This window comes from Chamaea fasciata, unplaced genomic scaffold (assembly GCF_029207755.1).
Source record: "Chamaea fasciata isolate MVZ Bird 193981 ecotype frontalis unplaced genomic scaffold, bChaFas1.0.hap1 SCAF_1022, whole genome shotgun sequence".
Lineage (NCBI taxonomy): Eukaryota > Metazoa > Chordata > Aves > Passeriformes > Sylviidae > Chamaea > Chamaea fasciata.
Genome location: NW_027095107.1, coordinates 22,635 through 34,600, shown reverse-complemented (window position 1 = coordinate 34,600; position 11,966 = coordinate 22,635). Strand labels below are relative to the sequence as shown.

The 11,966-nt window shown below is 50.3% G+C and overlaps 1 protein-coding gene across 1 annotated transcript; it reads right to left on the bottom strand.

Annotated features, from left to right (window-relative positions):
• Positions 1–2,214: 2,214 nt before the first annotated feature.
• Positions 2,215–10,079, bottom strand: LOC136284495 (serine/threonine-protein kinase PAK 1-like). The gene is made up of 6 exons (XM_066174841.1): positions 9,990–10,079; positions 9,230–9,347; positions 8,455–8,554; positions 7,805–8,001; positions 6,780–6,917; positions 2,215–2,299 (listed from the first exon to the last, which is right to left on the bottom strand). Exons 1-6 carry the CDS (start codon positions 10,037–10,039, stop codon positions 2,249–2,251), a joined length of 654 nt encoding a protein of 217 aa, XP_066030938.1. The 5' UTR covers positions 10,040–10,079; the 3' UTR covers positions 2,215–2,248.
• Between the last annotated feature and the right edge of the window lie 1,887 nt (positions 10,080–11,966).

Here is an 11,966-nt window from a genome sequence, read left to right as displayed (position 1 = left end):
AACACTCAAGGATTATCTGTTAAAATAGAAGGAGGAGGTGGATGTGCAGACCATGCTATCAAAAACACTATTTGTATTAAACTATCTGTGTGTAATGGGGGACTACTCGGAGCCCCCTGCGGTCATCCACTCAGGGGAAGTAAAGGAGGAAGCAACTAAGCCATTGTTTAAAGTCATGTACCGAGATCCCACAACTGGAGTATGGGAAGGTCCCGCAGAGGTTCAGTACATGGGTAGAGGTTATGTTTGTGTTCTTACCCCCACAGGGCCCCAGTGGATACCTAGTAAATGGATCCGTCCTGCTAATGACCCTGCAAGAGCGACATCGATACGGGACATCCAGGGTTAGAGGCAGTACACTTAATTGAAGACTTAAGGGCAAGAGAAAACCTACAACTGCTCTGGCAGTTTGACAAGGTAGTACAGAGAGATCACTCCATGTCAATTCATACCCAAATAGCTAAGTTGCAAGAACTCACTAGTCATTTGCAGCAAGACACAGGCTTGGCTTTAACAGATTGGCTATGATCTTTCGGGCTAGGGCCTTGGATAACCTCCCTACTGCAACATGTAATCAATATTGTGACTGTTATTTTACTGCTTGTCCTTTTTGTACCTTGCTTTTTTCGCTGCTTGCAACAGATGATGTATCGCGTAGCAGAAACAGTAACTACTCAACGCGCTGCGTTTGTTGCACAAAATAAAAAAGAGGGAATTGTTGAAGAATGGTTAGCAGAGCAAGGCCACGGATCATTAGAGGCCTCATGGCCCGATACCAAGTGCTAGCAGCCTACGCGCTGCTGAGACAAGCTGTCCTTGGGACAGCAGTAAGCACGGACACAGGCCAAAGATAAAAGAACTTGTGGTTAATAGAGCATAGCAGTAAGCACGTATACAAAGTTTTCAGCATGCCAAGAGGAGGAACATTCTCACGCTTGATATAGCCAATCAAGTATAGATGAGTAGTGTATGCTAACCAACTATAATTTGACAAGTATGCTGAACGCTTCGGGCAAAAGTATAAGAACGGATGTTATGAGCAATAAAGTTGAACAATGCTTTACCAATCATATTGATTGATTGCATTCTTCCCTCGCCGAAATCCTCCGCAGTGCAGCACATCCTGCGTAGGAGATGGTCCTGGTGTCCCAGAGGGAATTGTGCGTGGCTTTGCGGACAGTGGTGCAGATGGAGCCCAGGTCGCTGAGGGCCAGGTTGAGCAGGAAGAAGAACATGGGGCTGTGCAGGTGGTGGCCGCAGGCTACGGCGCTGGTGACCAGGCCGTGGCCCAGGAGGGCAGCCAGGGAGATGCCCAGGAAGAGGCAGAAGTGCAGGAGCTGCAGCTGCCACGTGTCTGCCAACGCCAGCGGGAGGAAGCGGCTGATGGAGCTGCTGTTGGACATTTGCTGTGGCTGCACATGGGGACATGTTCATGGATAAAGGACAGTGACAAGTCAGGACTGGCTGCTTTGAGCCAAACCCGTGCCATTCCCTGTAGCCTGTCCTGCTGGTGTTGGTGTCTTTGGGGCGGACCCTGACTGCCGACACAACAGCAACGCATTCGCTTAAGAGCTGGACTAGGTCAGTGCAAAAGATGGCGGCCAGGGCTGAGGGAGCCACACACAAGATGGCGGCCAGGGCTGGAGAACCACACACAAGATGGCGGCTGGGGCCGGGCTGCCAGGGCGGCTGATCTCACTAGGAGGCGCAGCCTCAGCCCTCTGGCTGCCATCCTGTGTGGGGCAGGCTGAGCCCCCCTGCAGTGTCTGTTGGAATGGACATTAATGGACACCCGGGAAAAGGACACGGTCTGGCACCTTTGCTCTGTGCACACAAACACAGACCAGCCAGTTTGGAACGCCAACTGGCAGTACTTTGATGTCAAGGCAATTCAAATAGGGGAAAATAGAACGAAACTCCAGGCACTGAACGTTTTAAAATAAAAACTTTTTTTTTTTTTTTTTTTTGAAAGAGGGCTAAAAGCACATCTTGTGCACATGGACTCCAATTAGCATCAAGCAGCATCACAAGTGGTTTCATCCAGGCAGGAGTCACAGTGAGTGTGAGGTGATGAAAACAGAGATGGGATCTGCTTGAGGCGGATGGTGCAGCGGCTGCTCACCTGCGACGTGTATCCCTCAGGGTACCCATTTCTTTAGAACACTATGAAGAATAGAGGGAATTGAAAGTCCACTGCAGTTTAGGTTGTTCTTCACGAGATTGTTCAAGTCGAGCACAGCCATTCTGTTCAGCAGACACACGGGCAGGAGCTTCTTGGAGCGCTGCTCTGGCACCCATTCTTTGGAGGAGGGGATTGCAGGAAAGAAGAAAAGAAGCTCATCAACTACTGAAGAGGAAGAGTCACTGACAGGAAGCAGTGGGTTAAGAAATATGAGGGGGAAAAAGGCAGAAAACATGAGGTGACAAGTGTGAGAAATGGGAGTGGAAAAAGGAGGGAAGTGTGAGGGAGGAAAAGGGAAGGAAACCTGAGTGGGAAAGGCTGAGAAAACTAAGGGGAAAATGGTGAAGATGTGAGTGAAAATAGGAGAGGAAGGTGAGAGGAGGAAAAGGCAGGACATATGACGGGAAAATTCTAAGAAACATGATCAGGGAAGGCTGAAAAACATAGAGGAAAAAATGGAGGGAAATGTGAGGGGAAGAGAGTGAGAAAATTACAGGCAGAGAAAGAGAAACAGGCAGCAAATGTAAGGGGAACATTGTGAGAATCCTGAGGGGAAAAGAGGGAGAAACCAGAGGGCAGAAAAAGGCAGAAAACATTAGGGGGGAAAAAAGGGTGGGAAGTTGGATGGGAAAAGTGGCAGAAAACAGGAGTGAAAAAAGGGCACAAAATGCTAGAGGAAAAGTATAAGCAACATGAGGGGGAAAGAATGATGAACGTGAGGGGAAAAGTGGGAGAAATGTAAGAGGGAAAGCCTGGGAAACATGAGGGCAAAAGTGAGAAATATGAGGAGACAACTTGGAGAAAAATGACTGAGGAAAGGAGAAAAGCATGAGGGGAGAAAAGGGCAGGGTAAGTGAGGGGAAAATTGTGAGAATCATGAGAGAACAAAAAAGCAGGAAAAAGCGGGAAGTTGGGGAAATGTGAGAGGCAAAGTGTGAGGAGAGGGAGCTGAAAAGGGTGGGGAAAAGAAGTAAAACTTGGGAGGCAAACATGACAGGAAAACTGTGAGACTCGAGAGGGGGAAGGGGTGGAAATGTGAGAGGGAAAAGAACAGGAAACGTGAAAGGAGAAAAGGAGAGAAGGCAGGATTGGCATGACAGCTGAAATGATTCCTAACACATTCCCCCATGCATTTGCCCATTTATTGCACTAGCCCAGGGCTTCTCTGTATGTCCGTCTCCCCCTGTGCCTTGATTCCTGTTCGGACGCAGTAGAAGTGCAGGATGTGCCCACCAGCAGGAGCTGCTCCAGGCTGGGAAGGGGCCAGGTGGTGCTGATTTCCAGAGGCTTCTGTGTCCCAGGTGAGGCCAGGGCAGGAGTGGGTTGAAAGGTGCTGCTGCTGCTCCTCTGTGCCAGAGAGCCCTGGCTGGGCAGGGCACGGCGCCCACTGCACTGCGGGCTCCTTCTCCTGCTACAGCTGGGCACACCTGGCAACAAATCATGACGACTTGTGGGGAAACCAAGGGCTTTGTGGAGGCTGCATTGCTCTGCACACACCCGGGCCACCTGCAGCACAGAGCTTTGGCCCCCAGAAATGTAAACCCGAGGGGAACAGCTGGAAAAGGTTTCATTTTCACCTTTCAATAGAAGCAACTAAAATCAAAGTTACCAAGAAGGGCTCCGATCCCTGGTGCCAGCTCGGTGTGAGAAAGGAGGCATGACTTTATTTCAGTGCTGGGTGCGTGGGGAATCACTTTCCTAACACATGCTCAGCCAGAAATCCCACCTACTCATTTGTAACCATGGAAACAAGACCTACTCATTACTTTGCTGAAACTCACAGGTTAAACATTCCCTCAAATTAGTTGACATATTTAAACCACTTCTCAGAAGTTACTGACAGGAGAGTAGGGCTCTCTTGAGAGTCTCAGGTGGTCATTTGGGGAACATCCCATTCCTGCAATTCTCCTCTGATGCCCAAGAGCCTCCTACAACCACTCTTTTCCCCTTGAATGCATTCCAGCTACCTTCTTAGGAGGACTATTCTATTCTCAAGGCTAAGGTAGCCACTTGCACACACCAATCACTGCTCTGGAGGAATAGAGGGCTCAACACTCTGTTAATGCAAAGGGAATTCACAATTTGTTACAGTTCAACATTTTCTCAAAACCTGCCTTCTCTGGGAATTGCTCACAAGCATGTCCTCAATGCACCTTGAAAATGTTTTTGCTGACTGAAGCCAGAGTGTGTCTTTCCTTCAGCAATTCAGAAGAAAAACACAAACTGCCTACTGAAACCCTTCTGCTCCCTTCCAAATCAGTTCACTGCTCAAGCACGAGCCACAGGCTCATGCCCGATTCCCTCAGTGAGATAGGAGGTAATATTTTGCTGCAGCTGCAGAGTTATTAGAAGAAAGAACGAAAGCTGTTGGTTCTTGGGGTTGTTATTTAGAGTTTGGATTGGTTCTAGTTGATTTGTTGGGTGTTGCTGTGAGCTGGGAGAAAGGCCAGCGTGAAGACCAAACCAAAAGGGAAGTAGGAGAAGAGGGGAGGGGACAGAAAAGGAGGCGGTGGGGACAGAATAAAAGTTTCCTATTTCCTGGCCAAAGGGAAAGGGGACATGGTTCGCCCTGGGCTGGGAAAGGCAATAAAAAGCAGCATTTTCTGTGTGTGTGTTGTGTGTGTGTTTGGCTCTTGGGAGAGGGAGATACACACCCAGCTCAGGTGAATCCTTCCTAAGAAACAGTTCTCTTTGGCTTTGATGACTTTGTCGCCCCATTTAATTTCATCTAAGAGTTGGCTCCTTTCTAACACCCCTCTCCCAGCAGCTCAGGGCTGCATTGCACAGTGCTTGCTGTGTGCCAGAGAGCTCAAAGCAGGCTGGCCTGGTGCCCCGGAATATTTCTGCAGAACACTCTGCATTTCACCCCTTTGCTCTGGCTCAGTGCACAACTCCAGCACTGCAGGCGCTTCCTCCCAGAGCCGCGTGAGGCCCCGGCTCCTGCAGATGTGACCTGACAAGCTGTCCCTGCCTGCCGCTGGCCTCGGTTCCCCCGGCAGAAGCGCCGTGCCTGAAGGAGGCTGCCCTGTGCCGGAGCCTGCGGAGCAGCCCGGCTCCCTCCCCTGTGCCCAGAGCGCTGCACACACTGCTCGCCTTGGCCAGGAGTTAGAGGGCAGCCGGCACAAGGGTGGCAATCCTCAGCCAGGCCGGCAGCCCTCGGCTGTGGTTTGCCTTTCTCTGCTCCTGTGCACGCTCCGGACGGCCGATGCCACCGGTCTGTGCTGTGCCCAGCACGGCCACGCTTCCCCTCGGGAGCAGCCGGCTGCCAGCTGGGCTCTGAGAGCGCAGGATTCGCCCGGGGCCCCCAAGAGGCGCCCGGGGCCCCCAAGAGGCACCCAGGGCCGGGCTGCTGCCTCTTGCAGCTCCAAGGGCCTCCTTGCAGCTGCCTCTGCCCCGGCTCAGGCTGCTCCGGGCTCTGCCAGGGCTCTGCCGGGGCTCCAGCCTGGGCAAGGCGGGGCCTGGGCTCACCCTGCAGCCGCTGACAGCTCTGCACCAGCTCTGCGCCTTTCCCAGCAGCCTCCCTGATCTTTCTGCTGTCTCACTTGGGCAAAACTCTCCCCCAGACAAAGAGATTGCACTTAGGGATACAAATGCAAGTGGCAGCAACCCAAAGGCTCTCGAGTCAGAGCTCAAGGCCTGCATCTGCACAGGGTATTTGGGCTGCCCCACTCGTCCTTTGGTTCTGCCTGCAAATGCCACTGCCCTTTCTGCCTCAAACACAAGTGCCACAGCTGGGTAAAACCCAGCCCCTGGGCCATATTCCAAAGGCACTGCGGTCCGGAGAGCATGACGAAAGAAGAGCCTACTCCCCCTTCAAACCGTACCAAAGAGGGCATCAATCTCACTTTCCACCTCTAAGCAAAAATGGACAGTTCAGAAGGAAATGTTGAGCATTCTCACAGGCTCAGAAGGAGGAGAATCGTCAAAATGACTTGAGGTTTCAGAAACTTTATTTACAATCCTAGGCCAAAATATTACCCTACAATCCTAGGCTAAAATCCTACTCTACAATCCTAGCTACAATCCTACCCTACAATCCTCTATGATGCTGGTGATGGAAGAAAAAGTTTTTAAGTGACTGGTCCATTCCTGTCAACTCCTTCTACTTCTTAAATGTAAGGATGAGTGGCACCAGGCTGGATGTAGGCTTGGCCGATGTTACAAATGGATGCTGCACAAAGGAAAACAAAAAAGCCAAGAATGAACCATTACTTTCCAAGCTAAGAGCCCCAAAGGCAGGGTAATCTTTTTTTCAGTGAAAAGGGGATTGAGTCAGAGTAGGTCTAAGGAGCAACAGTGGGACAACAGTGGCACAGCTTACTGCAAGAGCTGCTAAGTGCCCCAGGCCTGGAAATATTTCAGGTCTGAGCATCCTGATCTCTTTAAAGACGCCCCTGCTCATTGCAGGGCACTTGGACCAGATGACCCTTACAGGTCCCTGCCAGCCCAGCCCAGTCTAGGATTCCTGGCTGTTCTCATTTGAACAGCACCAAGAGTGGAGGCGAGGAGGACGAGGCTCATCTGATGCCTGGCAGTTCAGTGCAGGAGGAGCCCGTCCCTGGGACACTGTTTCCCCTGCAGCCCCTTGGCATTTTACCTGCAGCAGCTCCTTGGCAGACCAGCGCCGCTCCTCGTCTCTCTGCAGGCAGCAGCTCAGGAAGTCACGCAGAAAAGGGGAGAGGAGCTTGGGCTGCCGCAGCTCTGGGATCCTTTTGATGGCTATCAGGAATCGAGCCTGGAGAAAAAGGAAAGACGAGTCTCTCAGATGCTTCTTTCACATCTGGAACTGCTCTCCCAGATCCCATTGTTTCAGCTGCACTCTGCAGTGGCTGTTTCTGCCGTGGCACAGAGGAAGAGATGACTTTCCTGGACCAACAAAAAACCCAAAGCCTGATGCAGTCACAGCTTTTCCAGCATCCAGCAGATCTTGCCCTGGCAGCTGATTTCATTGACTGACCTCCTTAGTGGAAACTACATCAGCAAAAGCACCTTTGCTTCTCCGAGGATTCACCTGACCAGCTTGACAGGCTAGTTGGAAGAGGGACTTTGCTCTACTAACTCACTCTAGTATTTCCAAGGAGTATTATATGAAAAGCATCTCTGCAGCACTTGTTGGTCCCTTAAGCACAGCTGCTATTAAAGTCATCAAGCTTTTTCCTTGGTTCTTGAAAACAATGGTAATTAAAAGTAAAGAAAGGAAATCCCTCAGTTAAGGCAAGTTTCCCTGTGAGAAGAATGGGGGTACACTTCTCTCCAAACCACTGTTTTAGAAACTTTGTTGGGTTTAGGTTTCTTTCCTTCATTTCAGGAAAGATAACAGCAGCTCTAAGATGCTTGTTTGCTGCTATTAGGGCCATCTACAAAGCCAAAAGAGCTGGAAGGACTTCTAAGCCAAAGCCCAATATTGCCTGAGAAGGGAGATGGTTTACCTGGGCTAAGGCTTGAGTTCCCCCACGGATGCAACCAAAACCCCAGCAGATGCTGATGTGCTGCAGGGACATTTTCAGAAAGGGACCGTGGTGGAAGTAGTTCCAGCAGATGGCAATGGGATTTTGTCCAATGGCACATAGAACGTGGGATGGGGGAGAAAGACAGCGGGATCAGAGAGTATTTACACCTTACCACGAGAGGACCTTTATTCCAGTAAGGAGGTTTTCCTTCTACCATTTCAATGCCCACAATTCCAAAAGACCAGATGTCTGCTTTGGGGCCATAGGACTCAGCTTTTGCAATTTCAGGCGCCATCCACCAAGCAGTCCCGGTCACCGATCTCCGTCTACTCTGCTCAGGGGTGAGTTGAGCAGAGAGGCCAAAATCAGCTGGGGAGAAAGCAAAAGAAGGTTTTTATTTGAATCCTGTGCAATTAGGAAAGCAAGGAAAAGAATTGCCCAGTTGAAGTTGGAGAATGTGCTGCTGAATCTCCTGGACAACTGTCCCTGCTCTGTTTCCTCAGGACTTTAGCCAAGGAAATATGGTGCTGGCTGCTTCAAAAATCCCCACATTTTTTACACGGCCTCCAGCAGTGTCTTTTGTTCCCCTGAAGCTTTAGACCTGTAGCCCCCTCCCTCTGGAAGGGACACACACAGAGCAATGCCACTGTGCACTGCTCGATCCTTGCCATTGGTCTGTGCACGTTGCCACCGCGTGGTCAGCTCACAACAGGCTCCCTGCACTGCCACCAGCACCATTTTGGGGGGGCTGGCACTCACTCAAAAGCAGCCCCACAGCCCACATATCCCTGGAACGCTGCACCTGCCCAAGAATATACTGACCCAGCTTGACAGAGCCATCCGTTTTGAGGAGAATGTTGAGGCTCTTCACATCTCGGTGTATCACGTGGTTGGAATGGAGAAAATGCAGTCCTTGCAGGCACTGAGAGAGAAACCAGAAACAGGAGGGCAAAAATCAGTGATGTGATTTCATCACACAAGAAAGGAAAGAGCTCTCCAAGATTCCCTCTCCAGGGGAATGAGGAGTAATGGCAGAAGACAGTGCCATTGAGGGCAAGAGCTCGCTGCTCCAACACAGGCAGAGCAGCACCTTTCTAAAGAAAGGCATGTCAGCTTGTCAAAGAGCAACAGCAACTGCTGGTGTAGACTCTGCCCTGCAAACCAGCCAGGACGACTGCTGCTGCAGTGCATGTGCTCAGAAGTACAGAGCATTCTGGCTGCACTGATAACCTTTCCAGCTGAGGACTCAGAGAAATGAGTCTTTCTTCTTTGCTGCTGCTTTCAAACAGTGCCACCCCCACCTTTGCTTTTACAGGCAAGGAATGCAGTGCAGACAGGCTAAAGTTTAGAGAGGCAAGATGGAGAAGAGCAAATACAAGAGCCAGAGTGAGAATGCAACAGCAGGAGAGAAGAGGACAAGAACAGAGTCCAGTGAGTGCAGGGGCACTGGCAGGCAGTTCACTTGAGATGCTCTTGCTTGCCCAGAGCATATCAGCCACACAGAAACAAAGCCTGGCTCACGGAATCGCTCCTGTCCTGAGCCCCTTTCCCAGACAATACTGCCCAAGCCCTGGGACACACAGATGGGATCCCTCACCTCTCGACTGATGGTTGCAACGTGGTGTTCACATAGGCGAACCTCAGCGATGACATCCTTCAGAGAGCCTCCATCCATGTACTCCATCACCAGCCAGAGTTCGTTGAGCACAAGGTAGCTGAAAGAAGGGAACAAGGCCATGCAGATGAACATGCATACATTGGTTTCTTTGCTTGATTCTTGTTTCCGGGTCCCTTTGTGACATAGACAGAATTCAAGGAATAGACATTCCCTCCAGGCTGTGCATTGTTTGCAGTCTGTGCAGTCTCAAGGAGAACAGCACATCTGTGAAAAAGGAGATATTTTAGATGGCCAGCAAGCAAAAAGTACAGTTTAGTATCAGCCAAGATGAAAAACCTGCCCCGCATGGTATTTCTGGAAAGGAACACCTAGTGTTCCTGGCATGGCCAGCCCTGGAAAAGAGGCAACAATCCAAGGGAAATCCTCTCTAGCATGCTTCATCAGCATTGAAGAAACTTGAAAAAATCAATCCTGAGACAACATGGAGGCAGTGAGCTTACTTAGTATGGGAGGGTTGATTCAGGTTTTTGGCCAATGTTCCAACTCAGTGTTTGAAAGCCAGGGAAGACACATGCAGGCAAAATACACTCTCTTCCCATCCACTGGAGATGAGTAGAGAAATAATAATTAACTGATTATTAACAGCTCTATTTTCTGCCAGTGTCCAAAGTGGGTTTTTAACCTCGCATGCTTTAACTATGTAAACAAACCTTCATGGGAAGAGACCATGACCACTCACCTGTCTAAATAATCCACAATATGGGGACTCTTATTCTTCTTCATGATCATGATTTCATTTAGTGTTTGTTGATTCCTATTCAGTCCTTGAAGATTGATTTTCTTGATGGCCACCTAGAATGACACAGAAAATCAGTAACTTTAGAAGCTGGTGGAAGGAGACCAAAACACACATGGAGCGAGTGATTTTGCAATGACACAGGTGAGCTCTGCCAAAGTGCCTTGCGATTAGACAAAGGAGTAATTAGGAACTGACATTCCTACAGCTCATTTCTCTGCTCTTTTGGGGGCCAGTTCCAGGACACGTGGCCACTGACCACATTTTGCCTTGTCCACTTGTTAAAAATGGTGTGTCAACTCTCATCCCCAAAGCTCTGAGCACACTCTCTGTTTCTCTGTCCGTACTTCAGAGGAAGAAATGCGTGCCTTGGTACTCTGTGGATACATCTTGGGCTCTAGGCAGGGCTTGGGGCTTTCAGGGACGCCTTGCAGATCTCTCCCTATGTGCAGTTCCCAAGTGCAGCACTGCAGGTGGCTAAGGAACTGCCAGGAACATTCAGATGTATTTGCTGGCAGCCAGAAATGGGAATTCAGGACTCTGAAGCCGTAGCCCCAGAGAGCAGTGAGATGCTCCAAGGCACCACCTTTGTTGGAGCAATTGAGAGCCAGGGAGAGCGTCCTTCTCTGAAAGGAACCGCTGCCCCCCTTGCCTTCCTTCTGGCAGCTGAGCAGGACAAAGACTGTCCCAAATGCAGCTGGCAGGCTGGCACCAGTCTGTGCTTCTTGTGCCTTTGCAGCACAGCTCTAGCCACAGCTGCAGCCACAGCTGACACGAGAGAGGAAAGCCCTGGAGAGCAGCAGAATCTGCAGGGGCTCTTGACATTTACCTGTCGTCCTGTGGCAGTGTCGATGGCTCTGCAAACCTCTCCAAAAGCCCTAGAAACAAAACAGCAGCAAAGAAAGGAGAAGCCATTTAGACCTTGGAGTGAAAGCCAGCCAAGACAGGAGATGTCTGCTGGAAATGCCTCCAACCTGCAGCATGCAGGAGGGCTCTGCCAGAAGGCAGATGATGCATTTTCCTCTCCAGTGCATGGGCACTGAGCCTGTTTCTGAAGCATTGGGGTTTAGTGCCTCAGCTCAAAAGGCCAGGTGATTCTTTCATCTTGGATTTCAGTTTCTAAACTGGGCAGTTTTCATCCTGATCACACTATTTCCTTCAGCAAACTCTTGGGAAGAAATGTTCCTTCAAACAGTTATCTGCCTGCTACAAAAAGGGGTGGTTGCTGTTTCTGGCAATGAAATCCAAGTGTCTTTGACAATTCCTTCTGACCACACTTCCAAATTCTGGCTGGTACTGAGAGATGGGGCAGACTAACCCCAGTGTCTGAATATGTTTGCAGCTTGCCTGACTTCACCCTTGACAGATATTCCAGCAGCAAATCGTTGCCCCATGATTGCGTACAAGTAACTGTGGTTGGACTCACCCTCTGCCAACAATTTCCTCTTCCATGTATTTCCTTCGGGGATTTTCCATGCTCGCCCTTTGCCCTGAGGGAAACAAAATGCAAGATGCTCACTTGAAAGCAGACATCCCACCATCCAAGAGATACAAAAGGCAGCCCTGCTGGGGCTGTACAGTCTGGCCTTCTGAGTCCTTTGTGGCCAGCTGGGTAACAACAACAACAACAACAATTGCAACAAGACAGGCAGCTCTGCAGCACAAGCAGGCCAGCACAGAGAATGATTTTCTACAGTCCTTTGAAGAGATGCCTTGGCAGAAAACAAAGCACAGGGAGATGCATTCCCAGGAGAGGAGGGCATCTTCCCCACCTTGCAGCACTTTACCAAAAGAATGCCTTTCCCTTTGTAAACCCAAGCAGCTCATGCTCTAACCAATCCCAAGGGGCCTTCAGCAGCAGGACCCTCACCCTTGATGAGCAGGCTGAGCTGGAAGACGCCCTTGCCCGTGGCCCACGTG

What these genes read in the sequence shown, in the direction of transcription:
- LOC136284495 (XM_066174841.1), bottom strand. Translation starts at nt 10,039, where the DNA reads ATGATCATGAAGAAGAATAAGAGTCCCCATATTGTGGATTATTTAGAC. An exon ending in GGATGGCTCTGTCAAGCTGG is followed by an intron (nt 8,002 to 8,454) that starts GTCAGTATATTC and finishes CTTTCTCCCCAG; the next exon opens with CTGATTTTGGCCTCTCTGCT. An exon ending in GGAATAAAGGTCCTCTCGTG is followed by an intron (nt 6,918 to 7,804) that starts GTAAGGTGTAAA and finishes CTTTTTCTCCAG; the next exon opens with GCTCGATTCCTGATAGCCAT.